At 43.0% G+C, this 22,824-nt stretch overlaps 1 protein-coding gene and 1 long non-coding RNA gene across 3 annotated transcripts in view; one reads left to right on the top strand and one right to left on the bottom strand.

The window, feature by feature from the left end:
- Positions 1 to 22,824, bottom strand: part of TESK2 (testis associated actin remodelling kinase 2) — a 124,621-nt gene that overhangs the window by 19,896 nt on the left and 81,901 nt on the right. For both annotated transcript variants that reach the window (XM_048862249.2, XM_048862248.2), the window contains exons 5-8: positions 19,780 to 19,926; positions 4,713 to 4,795; positions 2,627 to 2,702; positions 770 to 853 (exon numbers count right to left, since the gene is read on the bottom strand). In XM_048862249.2, coding sequence (XP_048718206.1) covers positions 770 to 853; positions 2,627 to 2,702; positions 4,713 to 4,795; positions 19,780 to 19,926 — 390 coding nt within the window. The remainder of the gene's footprint in view (positions 1 to 769; positions 854 to 2,626; positions 2,703 to 4,712; positions 4,796 to 19,779; positions 19,927 to 22,824) is intronic.
- Positions 1 to 22,824, top strand: part of LOC125641808 (uncharacterized) — a 39,890-nt gene that overhangs the window by 10,618 nt on the left and 6,448 nt on the right. The gene's annotated exons all lie outside the window — the stretch shown is intronic.

Here is a 22,824-nt window from a genome sequence, read left to right as displayed (position 1 = left end):
AAGGGACCATTATGATCATTTAGTCTGACCTCCTGCACAAGGCAGGCCACAGAATCTCACCCACCCACTCCTGCGAAAAACCTCTCACCTATGTCTGAGCTACTGAAGTCCTCAAATCGTGGTTTAAAGACTTCAAGGAGCAGAGAATCCTCCAGCAAGTGACCCGTGCCCCATGCTACAGAGGAAGGCGAAAAACCTCCAGGGCCTCTTCCAATCTGCCCTGGAGGAACTGAAGTCAATGGGAGCATTTGCACTGACTTCAAAAGATTCTGGATCAGGTTCATGGTGCTTAATACAGTATAAACTAAAACAGGGCTGGGTCAAAATGTGTCCCATGGCCACTTGTTTAATAAAGAGGAGTGGCCCACAGAGAATGCTGGTCCCAGCATGCAGCATTCCATCTTGATCCATAATGGAGCGCTGCTTGCTGAAACTGGCAGCCTCTTCAAGCTGCCCCTCTTTATGAAACAGGAAGGTGGCTGCAATCTATTCCATGTTATGCCAATTAGGTGCAGCTCTTGGCCTCCTGGCAAGTTTCCAATGCAATCTTCAGTTGGAGGAAGGTTGAGTAACCCTGTGCTAAAAATGTGGTCTCAGTGTCATTCTCTGCAAGAAGCTCTGCCAAAGGACAGATGCTTGGTTAGAGGCCCCCTTAACTGTAACAGCCATTCGTCATGTCTTTGGCAGCCGTGCTGCAATTATTAATGACCAAGCATCACTCATGAGCACTCCCCACCTCCCACAGCCCTTATACATGCTCACCACTTACCTCTGTGCGAGGGAGATAGTCAGGATCTGCCTGTATCCTGGCTATAATCTCACAGAGAATTATACCGTAGGAGAACACATCCGCCTGAGAGAGGAAAAAATAACCACATAGCTTATTTATGAACACTCAGCCTTCTTATCTGCCACTGGGTTTCTCCTGACCACAGGGTGATTTTCAAAGGCTGTCCAGAGCAGCCATCCACCCCCAGAGCCCCATGACGAACACCTGACAGTAACATTTCCCACATTTTCACTGAGTGGAAACATGCTCACAGTGCGGTTAGAATAAAATTCCTGCAATGGAGTGTTAAATTTTACTTCAGACACTGCTGCGCTGGCAGTGTAAAGACAAATGAAATCCTGCTCCCCTTTCCCGACGCAGTGTTCATTCACAAGACAGACTCATTTATCACTTGCTCTCAGGGAGTCAGAGTTTCACAGATTCTTGCCATCTGGCATTTGCCCAAGTTATTAAACCTGAGCAAACATGGAAGCCAGGTCTACAGAGCAGTAGCAGGGTGTCCCCCTCAGGGATCAAGGCATACTTACATGACACTTAGCCCTGCCCTGGTCTACACTACACATGTATGTCGGTATAACTACATCGCTCAGGGGTGTGGCAATCCACATCCCTGAGTGACGTAACTATGCCAACCTAACCCCCGGTGTAGACTGTACTATGCCAACAGGAGGGCTTCTGCTCTCGACACAGCTACCACCTCTCAGGGAGGTGGAGTACCTCTGCCGATGGAGCAGGTCTCCTGTTTGTGTAGGTAGCGTCTTCTCCAAGGGCTTCAGCAGCGCAGCTGCACTGGTGGGAAAGCTAACTTACAATTGCTTCTCCTTTAGACCTTTATGCCCCAAGGAGATTGGGTAAAGTGGCATTCTTGGGCTATGTTGAGACTACCGTTTCTGTCAGCAAAACTCATGTCACTCAGTGGTGTGAATATTCCACCCCCGAGTGTCGCAAGTTACAGTGACAAACGTGCTCATGTGCACAAGTTCTGTGTCAGCGGGAGAACTTCTCCCACCCACACATAGCTTCAGCTGCTCACTGAGGTGGTTTTTTAGGACGACGGGAGAGCTCTTTCCTGTTGGCATAGAGCATCTTCACCAGACGTGCTGCAGCTCTATCCGTACAGCTGCACCGCTGTATGTATAGACATGACCTGAATTAGAAATAAAACACCCAAACACAAGTTAAATAGATGGAACTTTGATAATGCTTTGATGTGCTAATGTCTGTGCAGCTGCTTCAGTTCTGCAAACTAAAGGTGGAGGACACATAAGGCACACTGGTGTTGAATGCTAGCAGAGTGTGGACTTTACCCCAGAGAATGGTGCTCACAGGAGGGAAATCAGCTAACAGCTAGCAAGCTTCTCTGGGATGCCAAGTGGACAAAGCTGTGTTAAGCAGAGCTTGGCTGAAAATATTGTTTTCTAGGTCCCAGTCACCTCCCTCTTCTCCACTGCTCTCCTTTGACAGAGCCATTTCCCAATGCCTGAAAAGAAAGGAACTTACGAGCATTTTCCCTAGCAGCTTTTATCTGGGCATGTCAAATGTAGAATTTCTACCCTAAAATGTGGATCTTTTATTTTTCAATTCAAAAATAATTGTATAAGTCCACAAGGACCACTTAATTCTATCTAGGTTTCTACTGAGCTGTAGTCGGAATTGGTACCCTCGCTTCAAGTGTAGAAAACATTCTTTTTTCAGAATCCTTTACGACAAACTCTTCTAAGGAAACACTAAGTCACAGTGGCAAGACAACTTTAAAGCTCTTGATATTCCCAAACCTCCAAGGCTGCACTGAAAAGAAATAACCAATAACCACGCTCCATTTAAAAACATACCCACCTTTTCATTATAAGGCTCATCTCTGAGAACTTCAGGTGCCATCCAGAAGGGCGAGCCTACCACTGGAAGCTTCTCACTTTCCACATTCAAGGAGGATGGGGGAGAGAGAGAGAAAAAGGTTAAAACATTTCACGAGCAGCTTTTCAGCATAGAAAAGACAGTATGAGTGGTTTCCATACAATTCATGTTGGATTCTACTCTTTTGTACATGGAAAGGTCCTGAGAGTCCCAGGACAGTATATGAAGGAGCAGGCTGTTACAATTTGCTGAAACAACATTTATTTAATTTCATTTTCTGTAAGCCCCCTCAATAGCTCTAGACTCTATAGCCATCAGTCTTTGGACCCTCAGCATCCAAGCTTTTAGCAGAGTAGGTCCCCTGATCTGTGCAGGGGCTGACAGAGATCTTTATTTTCAAGTACATTTTCAAAGAGGGAAAGACTTTTCTTGTGTTATGTGACTGGAGGGCTCTCTGTGAGCAGTTCTGAAAGTTATTCCACCCAGGAAGTCTTATCCCTGACAATGTGATGACAGGATGTAAAGATTTAGAAAGATTCTGCTCACCATTTTGAAAGAAGTCAGTCTGGTCTGAGGCCCACACAATAAATAGAAACAAAAACCTTGAAAAGTGACTTGCAAATTTTATTTAAAATTTTCAAAAATTCACTAAGTAGGGTTATCTGGTGAATCCCACTGAGCAAAACCTAAGAGAAGCAGTCAATCAGAGGTGATTTTAATTTGTATTAATCTGATCTACAATATCTCCACACATTCAGAAACTGCAGTCTTGTTCATGAACACATACAGCAGCAGTGCAAGCTTGCTGCAACACTGATTTTGAAGGACCACCTCTAAAAACTGAGTCTCTGGGGTTAGTGGTATCTACATTCTGTGGTACACTCCCTTAAGCCCTAGGGCACAGCGGTCAGCAAATGGGACATTACATGGCTGCACTGTTCAAATTTGAAAACTAAAGTTTTAATTAAAAATGAATAATGCAATCAGTACAGTAGCTCTTGTGTTATTTGTTTTGATACTAAGTTACATTTATTTTAGGCTATTCCTACATTCTTGATTTCCAATGTATCTCAAAAATGTGTGCTGAAAATGCATCACTGCACCACCAACTTTGTAAGAGAAAGGGAAGCTGGAAGTTTTGGTGACTTGGTAATAGACTGCTCAGGCTTCTGGCATCTGAAGGAATTGGAGGTAGTGAGGGATTGAGAAATAAATTCAGGATTTATTGCTGAATTTATCAATAGTAGAAAAAGTTAACAGTGTTGACATTTAAAACTGTTTGAGTCAGCATCCCATTGAGATGAATGGGGAGTTTCACAACTCCCTGAACTATTGTTTTAGACTGTTTGCAGTCTCAGTAAGACAATACTATATCGTTTATGTTCCTGATGTTTTCCTTACAGCCATACAGGCTAGAAGCTATTTTAATTAGAGCTTAAATTCTGAGGCATAATTTTTGGACAAATTCCATGGTCCCAGAATCCTGAACACACAGGACTATATACAGATGGGGCGATAGCTTAATCAAATCCTTGGCCTCTACACTGGATGGGTTAAAAAAAAAAAAAAAAGGCCAGCTGCCAATTGTGATCGTGTTTTGTGAGATTCAGTCACCTGTTCATTCCTCAAATGGACGGAGATCATCATCTCATTCCACAATGGGCCAAACAGCCATCAGATAGTTACAACCCTGAATTTCAACTACTAGACCAGAGGTGAAAGAGGCCTCTACTTTAATGTTTTTGGACACTGGCTGTGAAACCAAGAAGCAGTGAAGTGAGCATTCAGTATAAGTCACCCAGAGTTCTTTACAAAAATATAAAAGTAAATCTATCCTGCTTTGGAGACCTATTGAAATGCCTGGGCTAGCTCTCTGATCATTGGAACATCGAAAGAAAAAGTGCCACTATCCAAGTCTCCATCTAGCTTGTAGCTTCAGACTGAAATCAGTGGTTGTTTTCTGTGAGTTCTAGCAAAACGTAACAACCCTCAGGCATTCAGTTCCATAGGTCACAGAACTGCAGCACACTGACTCTTCATTTGGATTAGTATTGAAGAATCCACCTACCTGCAATCAGGGATTTTCTCAGCTAAACCAAAGTCTCCCACCACTGCCGAGTAACCATTCTCATCATGCTTTATTAAACAGTTCTGAATTTAAAGAGAAAGGAGGAAAGTTTAAAATATTGTCTGGGTTTGAAATTCCATACTGTTTTCAAATTTGGAGCAAGATTTTTAAAGCTTGTTTTAAAGATACTCATTTATGGGAGACTTTTGTTTGTACCCAACTACACACAAATTCTGCACCAAAGTCAGGCATGTGCCCATCAAAGATTCAGATGATGCAACCAGTTTTATATTTTGTTTATAATCCACTCAAATTTGCTGAGGCAACGGACAACCAGAGGCAGCAAGTGTCTGGGCTTCAGCAAGAGCTAAAATGGTTTAGTCCCTGTACTGGTAAAATCTGAAACAAAGTCTGCTTAACAAGACTCTTTGGGATTCTCTATAGGATATGCCAGGCAGGACTAGAACACAATACACCAATTAGTATGGTTTACAGTACATGAGGAAAAGCATGACCTTTAAATATTTTCATATTGTAATTTTGCTAAATTAACCATTTACAAAATTGTATTTTAAAGGTACTTGTTGATTTACACCAACAGTTTCTGGTAGAAAATAAGCTACAGGAAATTGAATGTGCTGCTAAGTCTCAAATCAAGTCAAATACGTAGTCCCACTGCATATTGAAAGGATGTAGTTGGCAGGAAATAGCTAATCAGAGAATTAGCATCTTTTCCTTTCAAAGGCCTCCATTCAGCAAAACATTTAAGCACGTGCTTTGCTGACTCAGGACCCGTAGCATCAGAGCGCAGGCACTGTTTTGGGGGAGAAAATGAATGAAAGGATCAGTGCAAGATATCTTCCTCCTCACTGAAAGAACTGGCAGCTGATTTCTGTTTTTCCTGAGTTTCTTTGAACTCCTCATTTTGCCCTGCTCCCTGCAGAAGAATTCATTCCACTTCTGCATTCCTTGCTCTGTGCGCCCACAGAAAGATACACTGGGCAGTGATAGCTAGCAATGCCTCTGCAGACTTCTCTAGGGTGACACTCTGCAGTATCAGCCAGCGTCAGGAAACTCGGTTGGCTAGCTTTATAGTGCTTGGATGCACAAAAACTCCTCACCAATCCCCACCATGTTAGCTTGTCTGAGTGAAGCAACTGCTGAAGATAGTGATTCTCTTGTCTGAAAGATCAAGTCCAGGTCACCATTGATTACCTATCCAGAGCTGACACTACTCCAGTCCATAAAGTAAATACATTTCTCCTTCTTCTCATTAAAAGGTTAAGTATGCTGCTCTCGTGAACATGCAGCGAAAACGCTGAATGGTGCTTTAGATTCCTAGTTCCAAAGTCCTATTTGTTTAATGTGATTGAACTATAATAAATAAAGTTCACTTTGGGATTCATAAATTTTTACAAGGGTAAGTGAACCACACTGACCCAAAGTGCACTTTAATGTCTCAGTTATGGCCTTTGTTATCTCTTATCAAAGCACACATTCATTCACTCTGCCAAATGTTTAAGCATTTGTTCATTGTAAAATTCATTTAAATCCTAGAGGGATAAAACATTTCTCAACTCTTACTGTAAAGGTTCAAACTGAGGTGGAATTTCATTGTATTCTGTACAGAAATAAGCATGTGCCGACACTAGAAAATTCACCAGTACAATTCTTTCCCATGGTAGATGCAGTGAAATGTCATGTTTGAATTTTAATAAATATTCAAAGATCAAATTTTAAAAAGAATGTCAGGTTTAAAAAAATCATTCTATAAATTCCAACAAGTCTTCTAACCTGTTCAATTATTCATATTAAAAGAATTTTTAAAATCTAGTTTTTACTTCTTGCCATTAATACTTTTTTTTTTTTTCCTTTTTGTATTTCACTCAACTTGGTCAGCGAGAATGGATTAATTTGTTTCACCTGGTTTTCATGCACTAGCACAAAGCTCCAAAGTTTGGTTTAGAAACATTGCAGGGGAACAAATAATCCAAATAAAAAATGTTTTCATTGGAATTAGAGATCTATGGAAACATTTCTACTGGGTTTAGGTTTTGCAAAACCTCTGCCAACATGACAGAGTGCCCTGGTCACAACTTGTCCCTGTACCAGCAATATGTACCAACTCTCAGTCTAAAGAAATTCCTTAATGAAGATAGGTTTCAGAGTAACAGCCGTGTTAGTCTGTATTCGCAAAAAGAAAAGGAGGACTTGTGGCACCTTAGAGACTAACCAATTTATTTGAGCATAAGCTTTTGTGAGCTACAGCATCCGATGAAGTGAGCTGTAGCTCATGAAAGCTTATGCTCAAATAAATTGGTTAGTCTCTAAGGTGCCACAAGTCCTCCTTTTCTTAATGAAGATGTATGGCATTTTTATCAACCTCAACTCCCAAGTGCAACATTAAACTATTACCAATTATCAGAGGGGTGGCCGTATTAGTCTGGATCTGTAAAAGCGGCAAAGAGTCCTGTGGCACCTTTTAGACTAACAGACGTACTGGAGCATAAGCTTTCATGGGTGAATACCCACTTCATTGGATGCATGTAGTGGAAATTTCCAGAGGCAGGGATATTAATGCCTGCCTCTGGAAATTTCCACTACATGCATCGGACGAAGTGGGTATTCACTAGTCTGTTAGTCTATATTAGCAGTTAATAACCCACCCGTGTGATACACGTAACACAGCATAGCTCCCAGCTGATGTTTTCTTACCGCTGGAAACTCACTGATATGTAGGAGAATCTGCGAAACTTGCAAACTGGGTTCTCTGAGGCAAAGGCTGGCTTGAGAGGTGGCATTTTAAGAAGGGAAGCCAAGCAAGCACTGCACCATGCTAGCAGCGCCTCTCAGCTCTAGGTTTGACAGTTTTGCCAGTGAGCTCCTCCATAATCCCAGGAGGCAGTGGGAGCAGCCTGAGGCCTCAGATTTTACCTACAAAGAATTTACCAACTGTGCAGCCACACTGTGCTGCTCAGAGTTAAATCCAGGAAGACATCTGGACTCCTAAATTTCCTTGCTTTTGTTGGTAGACGTCTGAGACCTTGTCTATCTGGGAAAGCTGCCCCGGTAGAACATGAGGTGTGAATTTAAACAGAGAGAGGGTATAACTACACTGCACAAAGGTGTGTTCTTACCTTGGGTTAAAATACCAGTGAAGGGGAGAGAACTCAACTTTTAACTTGGGTTAGCAGCCCAAGTTCAAGCATATAGGACTGCCAGGGTTGTACTCAAACTGCTTACCCAAGTTAAAAGCTGAGTTGCTGTATCTTCAACTGTTATTTTAACCCAAGTTTTCTCAACTCTGGTTAGTCCACACCTTTTTTTGCAGTGTAGACATACTATAGTTAAACCCATAGGGACACACGTATTTCTGTACAAAAGTGGCTTTTTTAGTTTTGCTTAAGTCAATTGGGAACAGGTGAAATACGACACTCAGCCCAAAATAAGGGTGTCCATTCAGAGGTTTACATTAGTTTAATTAAAGTGATTAATTAAATCTGTGCAAGTTTGTATGTATGCAAGCAAGCCCTGAGAGTCTTCAAACCCCACCTATGGTGAAATCCTAGACCCAATGGGAATTTTGTAATTGATTTCAATGGGACCAGGATTTCACCCTTAGAGTTTCCTGGATTCATGTCAAACAATAGAACAATTTTCTGGGAAAAAAAACAGCATTCCACACTGATGTGCTTCACTCTATGATGTGATACTTGGGTCCAGACCTCAAATAAGGTTTTAGGAATATTCACAGCACCACTGAATTAATTTTCATCCTCCAAGCTTCACTGCAGTCCACAACATACACAAGATAGTTAATGGACCTTTGATGCAATTATTGAAAAGTCTCCTGCCGGTCCCACAATAAGAAATAAGGATGATAGGAGCTGCATTCAGAGTGCACATCGCTATGCATGCACTCTAAACTTCCAAATTAATTTAAGATAAACATAAAATATAGGTATCGAAAGGGAAAAGTCTGTATTATGGGCTAACACGTGGAAAAGCGACTTTAAATTGAGAGAGAAACTATTTAGTAAAGAGAGTGCAACACACAGAGAACGGTTACTCTAACACCTGACCAAGCTGATATTGTTCAGGTTCTGGAGAAGGCAAAGAAAAGCAATTACATCAGTGAGAAGAACTTTTATGCCAAGTTCCACTAATAACAGAGTTCAAACCCCTGTCTGATGGAAAGGCTGACAGCAGGAATGGCCGAAGAAATAAAATGCCAGGCTGCTTTACAATATGGCCTTTAAGAAAGCTCTTCCAACCTACCACTAGACTATTTGTGTAAGACGCAATGCAATAAAACATGAATTCTCTATGCTTTCTTGTGGGACTCCTCCATAAAGAGACTCATTGTTTCTTTTGGAGGTTTACACAACCCAACACCACCATATTGGATTTTGATTTTTTGTTGTTTTTTTTTAAATGGAGAGACTTCAGTCCTTGCTGAGACAGTCACTTCAATAAAAGAAAGCAACTCTGTACAGCCCTAAAGGGTTAACATAGCTGTTTATGCAGAGACAGATGTGAGAGAACACAAAGGCCCTTTTGTATGTTATGGGAGCTTAATATCTGCTTTGCACAGCATAATCCTACTAGGGAAAATGCAACCTTCTATTTTGCATAAACACGGATGAAAATAAACAGATTCACAAACTTTAGTGTTAAAAATAAGTTGTTCAGACCAAGCATCTCCACCATTTTATTTTTCACTATGCTACAGAGCGAGACTATGACATACAGAAAAATTCAGGAATGTTACTCATTTACAATCCTATGACAACTGCTACTTAGTTAAAATACTTAAAAGTCAACTGGGATGTGTCAGCTGGTTTTAAAGAGCCACCCTATCAGTATCAAAAGCAATGCTGACAATGAAATGTAAACAGCAACTTCATAGTCCCAGTAGGCAAAGTTTAAAATTACATCATGTTTTCAAGTTGCAGTGGGGGAGGTTCAGGTTGGATATTAGGAAAAACTTTTTCACTAGGAGGGTGGTGAAACACTGGAATGCGTTGCCTAGGGAGGTGGTGGAATCTCCTTCCTTAGAAGTTTTTAAGGTCAGGCTTGACAAAGTCCTGGCTGGGATGATTTAATTGGGTATGGGTCCTGCTTTTGAGCAGGGGGTTGGACTAGATGACCTCCTGAGGTCCCTTCCAACCCTGATATTCTATGATTCCAAAGGACAATTTCATTTAAGACAAAAATTATGTTTTGCATTTAAATAAGACTGTACACCAAAGCTGCATTAGAATTATTCACACTGAAAGACAACTTTGTGCATGTGAACATTCCCCTGCAGTGTTGGGATCCAAATACCATCATTTTGCTAGTACAAGAGAGCCAGACAGTAGCGAGGACAAAAAATGACTATAAAACAAAATTTGAAACTTTTTTTGAAAAATTTTTTCAAAAAGAAACAAGCAATACAGGGTGAAAAGTATGATTCCTCCTCCCACAGCTTATTATAGGTGAGGCTGGTAGTGCTACCTGTTAAGACTGCCTGACACTTCCCATTCTAAGACCCTGTTTTCAGTTGTTTGTAACTCTGTCAAAATAACTGTTTGGGCTGAAATTTTCCACACCAGGTATCTGCTTCAGGCTGAATTTTTTTGAAAAATTTCAGATAAAACTGTTCAGCTGTTTCCAAGAAAGAGACATAGGGAAAATATGTTTGCCTGTGTTAAATACTGGTAACTTTTTGGTCGAGAAACTCTGGCATCCCCATGCTTTGGAGCAGGGAGTTGAAGCTTGGCAGGCAGTGACCTGCATGTCAGGGATGTCTCTTTTGCTTTCCCCATGATAATCCAACCAAATCTGACAAAGTTGTAAGCCTTTGAAAAATTGCAGTTTGCACATGCTCACTTGAGACTTTGCAGCTTTGCAGCTAAATTCCCTGAAAACTGTCTGCTCTGAGCATGCTCCAGCCTCAGTCCGAACAGGACTTTCCCTGTGACTGAAGTCAAGCCCAGGTACTGAAATTGAGGGCAGAGTGCCTCTCTTTCCCTTGTGCTATCAATGACCCCTGCCAGTGTGCAAAGAACAGTAACTGGTTAAAAGACAGGAAACCAAGGGTAGAAATAGACAGTTTTCACAGTGGAGAGGGGTAAATAGCGGGGTCCCCCAAGGATCTGTACTGGGACCGATGCTGTTCAACATATTCATAAATGATCTGGAAAAGGAAGTGAACTGCAGGGTCGCAAATTTTGCAGACGATAAAAATATTACTCAAGACAGTTAAGTCCAAAGCTGCCTGTGAAGAGTTACAAAGGGAATCTCACAAAACTGGGTGTCTGGGTGACAAAATGGCAGATGAAATTCAATGTTCATAAGTGCAAAATAATGCACATTGGAAAAAATAATCCCAACTACACATATAAAATGATGGGGTCTAAATTAGCTGTTACCACTCAAGGAAGATCTTGGAGTCATTTGATAATCCTCTGAAAACATCTGCTCAATGTGCTGCAGCTGTCAAAAAAGCTAAAAGAATGTTAGGGACCATTAGGAAAGGGACAGGAAATAAAACAAAATATCATAATGCCATGATATAAATCCATGATATGCCCACACCTTGAATACTGTGTGCAGTTCTGGTCATCCCATCTCAAAAAATACATTCGAACTGGAAAAGGTACAGAAAAGGGCAACAAAAGTTATTAGAATTATGGAACAGCTTTCATATGAGGAGAGATTAAAAAGACGGGGACTGTTCGGCTTGGAAAAGAGACAACTAAGGAGGGACATGACAGAGGAATATAAAATAATGACTGGTGTGGAGAAAGTGAATAAGGAAATGCTATTTACCCCTTCACATAACACAAGAACCAGGGGTCACCCAATGAAATTAATAGGCAGCAGGTTTAAAACAAACAGAAGGAAAGACTTCTTCACCCAACACACAGTCCACCTGTAGAACTCGTTGCCAGATGTTGTGAAGGCCAAAAGTATAACAGGGTTAAAAAAAAGAATGAGAAGTTCATGGAGGATTGGTCCATCAACGGCTATTCGCCTCAGTGGTCAGGGATGCAACCTCATCCTCCAGCTTTCCCTAACCCTTCAACTGCCGGAAGCTGGGACTGGATGAATCACTCAAAATTCCCCTGTTCTCTTCATTCCTTCTGAAGCACCTGGCACTGGCCACTGTCAGAGACTGGACACTGAGCAAAATGGATCACTGGTCTGACCGAGCATGGCTGTTCTTATGGAGGAGGAAGCTGCTTGATTTGATTGCTAAGGAGACAAGAGCCAGACTGGAGGGGGTTGGGGGAAGTAGTCTGAGACAAGGAGCTTGTGGAGGAGAGGGGAAACTGGAACAAGGAGCCTGGGACTGGAGGCTGGTTGAGGGAAAGTGGGACCCAGGAGCGCAGACATTGGGACTGGCTAGGCAATGAGACCAGAAGTGAGTAGCACTCTAGGTCAATGAGTCTGGGGTGGCGAGATGGAGACTGAGAAACAGGGGAGGGGCAGGGACTAGGACCGGCTGGGCTAGAAGCCTGAGGAGTGAGAGTGGCCACAGTTCAGACGCATAATCTGACCTACTTCAGAAATGTTAGAATCTATTGGAGAAAAGCCTCATTAATTAGGGGGCCTCATCTTAAAATGTGTCCAAAGGGAGAACAAATTCACGGGTGCTGAGAGGTACAGCCTGCGGTGGTGTAGATTTGGGCGAGGGAGTGGTTTGCACTAGCCATGCATGGGGATTAGCCCTGTAGTCTTTCCAGGCATCTATACCCTGCCTTAGCCTCTCTCATGTCCCCTCCTCTGACTTACAGCATTGACTAGGGTGACCATACATCCCATTTTGGCCAGGACAGTCTTTTTTTTTTTTTTTTTTTTTTTTTTTTTTAAGACCTGGCCGTTGAGACTTTTCTGGCAAAAGTAGGCATTTGTCCCGTTTGTTCTTGTCAACTTGATCAGCTGACAAGAGGAAACGGGACAAATGCCCACTTTTGTCAAAGAAGTGGAGTGAGGAGGAACATGCGGTGGGGGAGCAGTGATGCCAGTCCCATGTGGGAGAGAGGGAGGGTTCAGGAGGCGGGCAGGGAGGGCTTGAGCAAGCAGCAACACCAGCCCCAGCCTCGCATGGGGGGTAGGCAGATCTTGGGTGAGCAACTTGGGCCGGCTCCGCACATGGGGCTTGGGGAGCGGCTCAGGCAAGTGGCTCAGGCCAGCTCCACACTGGGGGTGGGCTCTCAGCCAAGTGGCTTGGGCCAGCACCACACGGCATCCAGTTTTCCCTTTGGGAAATATGGTCACCCTAGCATTGACTCTTGTTCACACACACCAGCCATGGTCTAAAAATAACTTGGGAGGGAGGAAGGGACCTCCATTTCTGATGGAGTTCAAGTTAGGCTTTTGCCCTAAATCTGCCCCCTAATTGTATCTCCTCAACCATGCAGAGCTGAGCTTCCCACTCTGACCCTCCCTCCATGGGATTTGTGCGTTCTGTGGCTCTTCACACTGTGTAAATGAAAGGGAGCATATAATCCTACATTTTAAAATTTAATTTTAAAAACATTCCAGTTTCACTTCAGGATTTTTTTCTTGTAAAAAGTCTCCATTTTTGTGGGTCTTAACACCATTAATATACTGCCACGCACCACACTATTGCCAGAATAGTGCACATTCCTGCAACCATACTCAATGGAGTAAACTATACGTAGCTACGGTGATTTCTGCACTATGAAAGGAATAAGGAATCAAATAAGGTTTGCCAAAAGGAAAAAAAAGCAAAAAATCTGTAGGGGGATTCCATTCATGCCAAATTCCTACAGTAAAACAACCCCCTTATTAAAAGTAATTCTTGTAGTGGGATATTCTTGCCCCAGTTGAGCATAATAGGTAAAGAAAGAAGAAACTGCTTCATTGTACAGTAACTGACTTTTAATCTCATTAATAGCAGACTCCAGCAGATTTCTGGAAACTACATTCCCTTATCCTCACTGCTTGCTTGGGTGTTTTCAAATATTCTGAATCCCTTGTTTTTGTCCTCATTTGATTTATAGGGATCATCGTGCACTGAAGAAAGAGGAGCAGTTAAAAAAACAGCATTCAATGGTGGTTCTGCTCACCCCATACCTGCACAATACAAGCCATGCCACAGTCTTTCCATTCTAAGGCTAAAACATGTCAAATCTTCCCTGAATTTGCAGTAAGTGTCCTGGCAGCAATCCAAAGCCACTTGAATACCACAGGATGTTAGCCATGTCTTCAAAGCAGTAGCCAAAAGCTACTTGGCCTACATAGTTGACTCCTGTGTGTCATAGTGTGTCTCCTGCAGTTACTGATTTATTTATAGGTTTCAGAGTAACAGCCGTGTTAGTCTGTATTCGCAAAAAGAAAAGGAGTACTTGTGGCACCTTAGAGACTAACCAATTTATTTGAGCATGAGCTTTCGTGAGCTACAGCTCACTTCATCGGATGCATACCGTGGAAACTTCAGCAGACTTTATATATACACAGAATATGAAACAATACCTCCTCCCACCCCACTGTCCTGCTGGTAATAGCTTATCTAAAGTGATCATCAGGTTGGGCCATTTCCAGCACAAATCCAGGTTTTCTCACCCTCCACCCCCTCACACAAATTCACTTTTGTGTGTGGGTGGGTGGGTGGGTGGGTGGGGGGGGGGGGGGGGGAGTGGAGGGTGAGAAAACCTGGATTTGTGCTGGAAATGGCCCAACCTGATGATCACTTTAGATAAGCTATTACCAGCAGGACAGTGGGGTGGGAGGAGGTATTGTTTCATATTCTCTGTGTATATATAAAGTCTGCTGCAGTTTCCACGGTATGCATCCGATGAAGTGAGCTGTAGCTCACGAAAGCTCATGCTCAAATAAATTGGTTAGTCTCTAAGGTGCCACAAGTACTCCTTTTCTTTTTGATTTATTTATGTTTTTAAATCTGACAATGGGAACACCTTCCTCCTCCAAAGCAAAATTCACTCTTCCAGCAGGGTGTATAGTCAAAACCAATAATTTTCACAGCATTTAGTTTCAATTTGAAGTATGTTTCACACAGTAATACAACATGAAAAACAAAAGTCACTGTCTTGAAATTCACAAATATCTGTCCATTTGAGAGCAGGAATTTTGTACATTGCTCCTCCAAAGAACAGAGAAGGCAAGGACCCTATCTAGGTATTTGTGTGACCCCCTACCCCCTTCACCACATAATTGGAAGAAAATGAGAGACAATACTGCTCGCCTGCTCACAATACAGCTGTTGGCTCAAGCTTTTAGCCTGCCAACCTCCACTGTGACCTATTAATGAACTTTACCTTTTGTGCTTTAAAAATAAAACCTACTGGTTTTGTGGATCAGTTCCGATGCTTTACAGTAGCCCTTTCCATATCCCATCATCACAGACTGTTTTACCGCTGCACTACCACCAGGCACTCCTTAGAGTGGTGTATTTTCCAAACAAAGATTAGGGTGTGCCATCAGGCCTGAACAGGTGTGCTGCAGGATTTTTTGAAAAATCTACATACGAGAACAAAAAAACCCCTTCTCTTGAATTTTAATTAGTGTTGGAGCTGGATCACATTCTGTACTTTTGCTTTCAGGGATGAGGCCCCTTTCAAATATTATGCATGTATCACATTCCATTCCCCAAAGCGACATTAAGATAGCAAATTTTAGTCTGCAACGCAGACGAGTGGGAGGGGAAAGGAAGGGGGGAAGCCGCCTTCTGATTGGCCATCTGCAGAGAAACCAATCAGAGCTCAATCTCCCTCTCCTTCCCCCACCCATCCTGTGAGCAACAGGTCAGCTCCTCTGCCCCTCCCCACTTTTATAGGCCAGAGCCAGGGAAAATCCAATGTCTCTGGATTAAGTTTAGAAGTGTGAGCAACAAGAGTGATGTAGTGGTGGGAGTCTGCCATAGACCACCGGACCAGGGGGATGAGGTGGATGAGGCTTTCTTCTGGCAACTCACAGAAGCTACTAGATCACACACCCTGGTTCTCATGGGTGACTTTAATTTTCCTGATATCTGCTGGGAGAACAATACAGCGGTGCATAGACAATCCAGGAAGTTTTTGGAAAGCGTAGGGGACAATTTCCTGGTGCAAGTGCTAGAGGAGCCAACTAGGGGGGGAGCTCTTCTTGACCTGCTGCTCACAAACTGGGAAGAATTAGTGGGGGAAGCAAAAGTGGATGGGAATCTGGGAGGCAGTGACCATGAGTTGGTGGAGTTCACAATCCTGACACAGGGAAGAAAGGTAAGCAGCAGGATACGGACCCTGGACTTCAGGAAAGCAGACTTTGACTCCCTCAGGGAACGGATGGGTAGGATCCCCTGGGGGACTAACATGAAGGGGAAAGGAGTCCAGGAGAGCTGGCTGTATTTCAAGGAATCCCTGTTGAGGTTACAGGGACAAACCATCCCGATGTGTCAAAAGAATAGTAAATATGGCAGGCGACCAGCTTGGCTTAACGGTGAAATCCTAGCGGATCTTAAACATAAAAAAGAAGCTTACAAGAAGTGGAAGGTTGGACATATGACCAGGGAAGAGTATAAAAATATTGCTCGGGCATGTAGGAATGAAATCAGGAAGGCCAAATCGCACCTGGAGCTGCAGCTAGCAAGAGACGTCAAGAGTAACAAGAAGGGTTTCTTCAGGTATGTTGGCAACAAGAAAAAAGCCAAGGAAAGTGTGGGCCCCTTACTGAATGAGGGAGGCAACCTAGTGACAGAGGATGTGGGAAAAGCTAATGTGCTCAATGCTTTTTTTGCCTCTGTCTTCACTAACAAGGCCAGCTCCCAGACTGCTGTGCTGGGCATCACAACATGGGGAGTAGATGGCCAACCCTCTGTGGAGAAAGAGGTGGTTAGGGACTATTTAGAAAAGCAGGACGTGCACAAGTCCATGGGGCCGGACGAGTTGCATCCGAGAGTGCTAAAGGAACTGGCGGCTGTGATTGCAGAGCCATTGGCCATTATCTTTGAAAACTCGTGGCGAACGGGGGAAGTCCCAGATGACTGGAAAAAGGCTAATGTAGTGCCAATCTTTAAAAAAGGGAAGGAGGAGGATCCTGGGAACTACAGGCCAGTCAGCCTCACCTCAATCCCCGGAAAAATCATGGAGCAGGTCCTCAAAGAATCAATCCTGAAGCACTTACATGAGAGGAAAGTGATCAGGAACAGTCAGCATGGATTCACCAAGGGAAGGTCATGCCTGACTAATCTAATCGCCTTCTATGATGAGATTACTGGTTCTGTGGATGAAGGGAAAGCAGTGGATGTATTGTTTCTTGACTTTAGCAAAGCTTTTGACACGGTCTCCCACAGTATTCTTGTCAGCAAGTTAAAGAAGTACGGGCTGGATGAATGCACTATAAGGTGGGTAGAAAGTTGGCTAGATTGTCGGGCTCAACGGGTAGTGATCAATGGCTCCATGTCTAGTTGGCAGCCGGTGTCAAGTGGAGTGCCCCAGGGGTCGGTCCTGGGGCTGGTTTTGTTCAATATCTTCATAAAATGATCTGGAGGATGGTGTGGATTGCACTCTCAGCAAATTTGCGGATGATACTAAACTAGGAGGAGTGGTAGATACGCTGGAGGGCAGGGATAGGATACAGAGGGACCTAGACAAATTGGAGGATTGGGCCAATTGAGGTTCAATAAGGATAAGTGCAGGGTCCTGCACTTAGGACGGAAGAACCCAATGCACAGCTACAGACTAGGGACCGAATGGCTAGGCAGCAGTTCTGCGGAAAAGGACCTAGGGGTGACAGTGGACGAGAAGCTGGATATGAGTCAGCAGTGTGCCCTTGTTGCCAAGAAGGCCAATGGCATTTTGGGATGTATAACTAGGGGCATAGTGAGCAGATCGAGGGACGTGATCGTTCCCCTCTATTCGACATTGGTGAGGCCTCATCTGGAGTACTGTGTCCAGTTTTGGGCCCCACACTACAAGAAGGATGTGGATAAATTGGAGAGAGTCCAGCGAAGGGCAACAAAAATGATTAGGGGTCTGGAACACATGACTTATGAGGAGAGGCTGAGGGAACTGGGATTGTTTAGTCTGCAGAAGAGAAGAATGAGGGGGGATTTGATAGCTGCTTTCAACTACCTCAGAGGTGGTTCCAGAGAGGATGGTTCTAGACTATTCTCAGTGGTAGAAGAGGACAGGACAAGGAGTAATGGTCTCAAGTTGCAGGGGGGGAGGTTTAGGTTGGATATTAGGAAAAACTTTTTCACTAAGAGGGTGGTGAAACACTGGAATGCATTACCTAGGGAGTAATTCCTTCCTTAGAAGTTTTTAAGGTCAGGCTTGACAAAGCCCTGGCTGGGATGATTTAATTGGGGATTGATCCTGCTTTGAGCAGGGGGTTGGACTAGATGACCTCCTGCGGTCCCTTCCAACCCTGATATTCTACGATTCTACAAGAGGCCCTGGAGCCCCTCCCCAGCCTCAAAGGAGAGCGGGGACCTTGCTGAAGCCCCCCAGTGTTAGGAGGAGGGAAGAACCCAGAAGAAGCAGACGTGAGGCGGGGGGACTGAACTGAGGGCTCGGGACTGGGTGTGAGGTGGGGCAGAACTGACTGGGACCGGATTGGTTGAGGGTGAGGACAGAACTGATGGGGGCTGGGAGCAGAACTGATTTGGAAACTAGGGGCACGAGACTGGTTTGGAGGTTGGGGGGGAACACAGTTTATTGCTGGGCAGCAGACAGGCAGATGTGGGGGTGAGAACTCCTGCAGCAAGGGCCAAAATCCTCATAGCCAATACATTTGGGAGCATGCAGCATTAACATATTCTCTTGCTCTGGGGAGGGACAGGGGCAGTTCACCAATCATTAGACAGAAAAAATAATATAATCTCTTTGTGAATAACCACATGTTTGGGAGGGCCAATCTCCTGATTTGTTGGGGTCTGACTCATTCATTTTTTGATCTTTTGAAGTTGGCAGTACTCTGAGTTTTTTGTTGAAGTGATATGTCTAAAAAAGATCTAGCTCCAAGTTTTGTTTTGTTTTATTTTCACCTGGGAATTTATTTTATTTATTTTTTAAATCAGCGAGTTGTTCAGTGACAGGAGTCCCAACAGACCTGCAAGCCATACCATATAGACACTATTCCTTCCCAGGGCCTGCTGACTCTACATGTGACTTCCTCCCACTATTTCCCCATAGTTAAGCCCTTCTTCCCCATAGGGCTATTTAGCTCATTCCAGAGCATGTGACGTTTTAGGTAGACTGGTCTGCTCTTGCTGAAGTTAGGTGGAGAGAAGGGGAAGTTTGAAAATGAGATGTAAAGAAGATAACTAAGGTTAAAGCTGTGGAGAGACCAATACTGTTCTACACTTCCCTTTTTTAAGGACAATCCCTTTTTTAAGCCCTGTCCCAGCCAGACCAACTCCCCCTCCCCCCCCAAAAGGAGGCATTTGTCCCATTTGCTCTTGCTGAATTGATCAGTTGGCAAGAGCAAACATGACAAATGCCACTTTTGTCAAAAAGTGGGGTGTGGTACAGAGGGGGCAAGTGGAGATGCCAGCCCCCTGCAGGCGGGAGGTAGGGCTGGGGGGAGGGGAAAGCAGCGTTCCAGCATGCAGGACCCCTGCAGGGTTCCAGCAACCAGGAAACAGTCTCGTGCGGAGAGGGGAGCCTTCGGGCAAGCAGCTGGGGGTGTGCCATTTTCTCTTTGGGAAATATGGTCACCCTACCTCAACTCCTTATAGGATTTTAATCCAATTCCAATTGTTAGATTTTTATGCTTAAATGCCCAGGGTTTTAAATAAATTACTGAACATAATTAGGAATTAAAAACTGAGCTCTGCAGCCACGTTCTCAGAAACCCTAATCCAAACTCATTTACAAGTGACCTCACTTCTAAGGCTTCTGGACAAACTGTTCTCAACATCATTTGTTCTGTACAATAATTTTAATCCTATAAACTGTTTCAACTTTCTCTCACAATCCCTTAAATGACATTTTATGTAACAGAGCTTCATTGTTGGAAGGGGATGAAGAGCTGAGTATATTAGCCAGCAAAGTGGTGCTTTTAGAGCACAATATATCCCTTAAATTAGTTCCATTAGTTATATACTTGGTACCTTTGATGTAAGATCCCGGTGGAAAATGCCTTTATAGTGAAGATAACCGAGTCCCAGAGCAATGTCATATGCCAATTTCACCCTCACCATCCAGGGCAGATGCTGGTTACTGTCTAACAGCTGTTCCAGATTACCACAGTTGATATACTGAAGAAACAAAACAAGAGTTGCCATTAATATTTTTTTTAAACAGATAACCTAAATGTTAACAGTTCAGATTAGAGTTTTATGGTGCGTGTTTTTTTAAGAGACAACACATCTACCTGTCCTTGGAGACAAAAGATGGACTCAGAACAGCATATGGCAGTTGAAATTCTACTGCTAGGCTGGGATGCGAACCCCCACAGAAACAGTGTCAATTAATTTCACTGCACTTGCTGAGCCCTGAGAGTCAGAAGTCCACCTGCACCTGGCATGAGTACACACACGCAATAGTCTCTCCCTAGCATTTGCTTTCTCTTGTAATATGCTCTGGCCAAAGGTTCATATTTTCATGCCAATGCATCATCATGTATTGACCTTGCAATTAATTCGGTTTTACTCTTATGCAACAATCAGGATGAAGCGTGAACACAGAGGTTATTTTCTAGCTTTCCAATCTAGTTAAAAGATCTGAAAAGAATTAAAGAAAAAAAAAAGTTCTTTGGCTTCGTGCTTAACAACTTGGGCCCCCACACTGATTTCCCATCTTCTCATGTCAGGACGGGCCGTCTCACGAAAGTGGACCAGTTCGCCATTTAAGGGATTGGTCTAGGACACAGATTTTTGCCAGTTTAGGTCATCTCATCACCTGAGAAAGGTGATATTATTTACCTCGTATTATAATATCCAATGCTGCCAACAGAGAATGACTGCTAATGTACACAGGAAAGGAACAAAAAGGGACTTAAAGTTGTGGGTAGGGACAGAAATATAAAGGCAAGGGAGAATGCTTTGCAAGAACGTTGGCCTTTTCCAGACCAAACAGGCAAAGAGTACCTGTGCTTTAATATCCGGACATCATCAAAAAGCAAAGAGTGTTGAGAAGGGAGAAGTGTCACTAAAATTGTATTTAAAAATTCACTATCTGGTTGCTCATTTGTATATACCCGTTTGGTGGAAGAATGCATCCTACATTGCTGGAAGTGTAACAACTGAAATTCTCAGCAACTTTGCCCTTGTGTTAATCAGGACTTAAAAACCCGTCCACATAGTTTACTGGCACGTTTACCAGTTTGCAGAACAAAATGTCTATCCCATTTCAAGCTCAAGTCAGACAGGTCTTAACATTCTGATAAAAAAATAAATCAGAAGGGGAAAATACTTGGTCCAATGGCTAGAGGAGCAAACTGAGTCAGGGCTGCTGGGTTCTATTCACAGCCCAGAGATTAGTTTTCTGTGTAACCTTAGAACATTGGAATTGCCAGGCTGGATCAGACCCACAGTCCAACTACTTCAGTTTCGTATCTCCAACACTGGCCAGCATCAGATGCTTCAACGGAAGGTTTAAGAACCCTTCAGGAAGCAGACATGAGGTAATTTGCCCCCCACATCATCGTGATCTCCGAGTTAGAGATTGACTCAAGACCTGAAGCATGAGATTTTATATCCCTTCCACAAAATCATTAATTATAGCAACTCTGAACATTCTTTACATCCATATAAATATCTAGTCCCTTTTTGAATCTTGTTAAGTTCCTGGCTTCAACTTTTCCCTGTGGCAGGGAGTTCCACAGTTCAATTATATGTGAGAAAAAGTATTTCCTTTTATTGGTGTTGAGTTTCCCCCCCGTTAACAACACTGAATATCCTTTTGTTCTATTGTTATGAGACAGGGAGAAAAGAAGTTCCCAATCTACCTTCTCTAGACCACACATTTTATATAGTTTTATCATGTTCTTTCTTATTAGTCTCCTTTCTAAGGTCAGGAATACAAATTTTTCCACTCTCTTCATAGGACAGTTTTTCCAGGCCCTTGATCATTCTCACTCTTCTTTGAATCCCATCTAGTTCTGCAATTTTATTTTGAGATATTCCAGATAAGGCTAAATCACTGATTTATGGGAAGACATTAAAATATTCTCTTTATTATTCACCATCCCATTCCCTATGCAGCCTAATATCTTATTAGCCTTTTTTTTTTTTTTTTTAAATATCACAGCAGCACATTGAGCAGAGGTCTTCACTTAGTTGTCTACAGTGTCACCCAGGTTCCTTTCTGGAATTGATATAGTTGATTTAGAACCCAGTGAGGTGTATGAGTAGTTTAAATTTTCCCTTCCAATGTGCATTATTTTGCATTTATTGGTAGTGAATTGTTTGCCATCCTGTTACTCATTCTCTCAAGTTCCTCACAGTTCCCTCTGGTTCTGACAAACCTAAATAACTATCTGCAAATTTCGCTATCTCACTAATCACCCCCCTTTTTAGATCACTAAAATACATTAAACACTGGACTTAAGAGTTCATGGTGCCTTGTGGCAAAGATGAAAACTGATCATTTAATCCTACTCTGCTGTGTGTCCTAGCCACTTCAGCCTCTATGCCTCAGTTTCCCTACATGGAAACTGGAGTAATGCTCCTTACCTACCTCACAAGGGGGATGTGAGGCAGAGTTCACCAGTGTCTGAGATCCTGGGGTGGAAGGTGCTAAAGGAGAGCAAAGTTTAATTATCTTGATTGTCTAATGCAGTGACTCTCAACCTTTCCAGACTACTGAACCCCTTTCAGGAGTCTGATTTGTCCTGTGTTCCCTGCCTCCCCCAAGTTTCACCTCAATTAAAAACTACTCATTTACAAAATCAGACACAAAAGCGTCACAGCACACGGTTACTGAAAAATTGCTGCCATCCTCATTTTACCATATAATTATAAATATAAACATTGTACTTACACTTCAGTGTATAGTCTATAGAGCAGTATAAACAAGTCAGTGTCTGTATTTTAGTTTGTACTGACTTCACTAGTGCTTTTTATGTAGCCTGTTGTAAAACTATGCAAATCTCTAGATGAGTTCATGTACCTCCAGAAGACCTCTGTGTATCCCCAGGGGTACATGTACCCTGG

The sequence above is a fragment of the Caretta caretta genome, chromosome 8 (genome assembly GCF_965140235.1).
Source record: "Caretta caretta isolate rCarCar2 chromosome 8, rCarCar1.hap1, whole genome shotgun sequence".
Lineage (NCBI taxonomy): Eukaryota > Metazoa > Chordata > Testudines > Cheloniidae > Caretta > Caretta caretta.
This window is presented reverse-complemented; position numbering and strand designations above follow the sequence as displayed.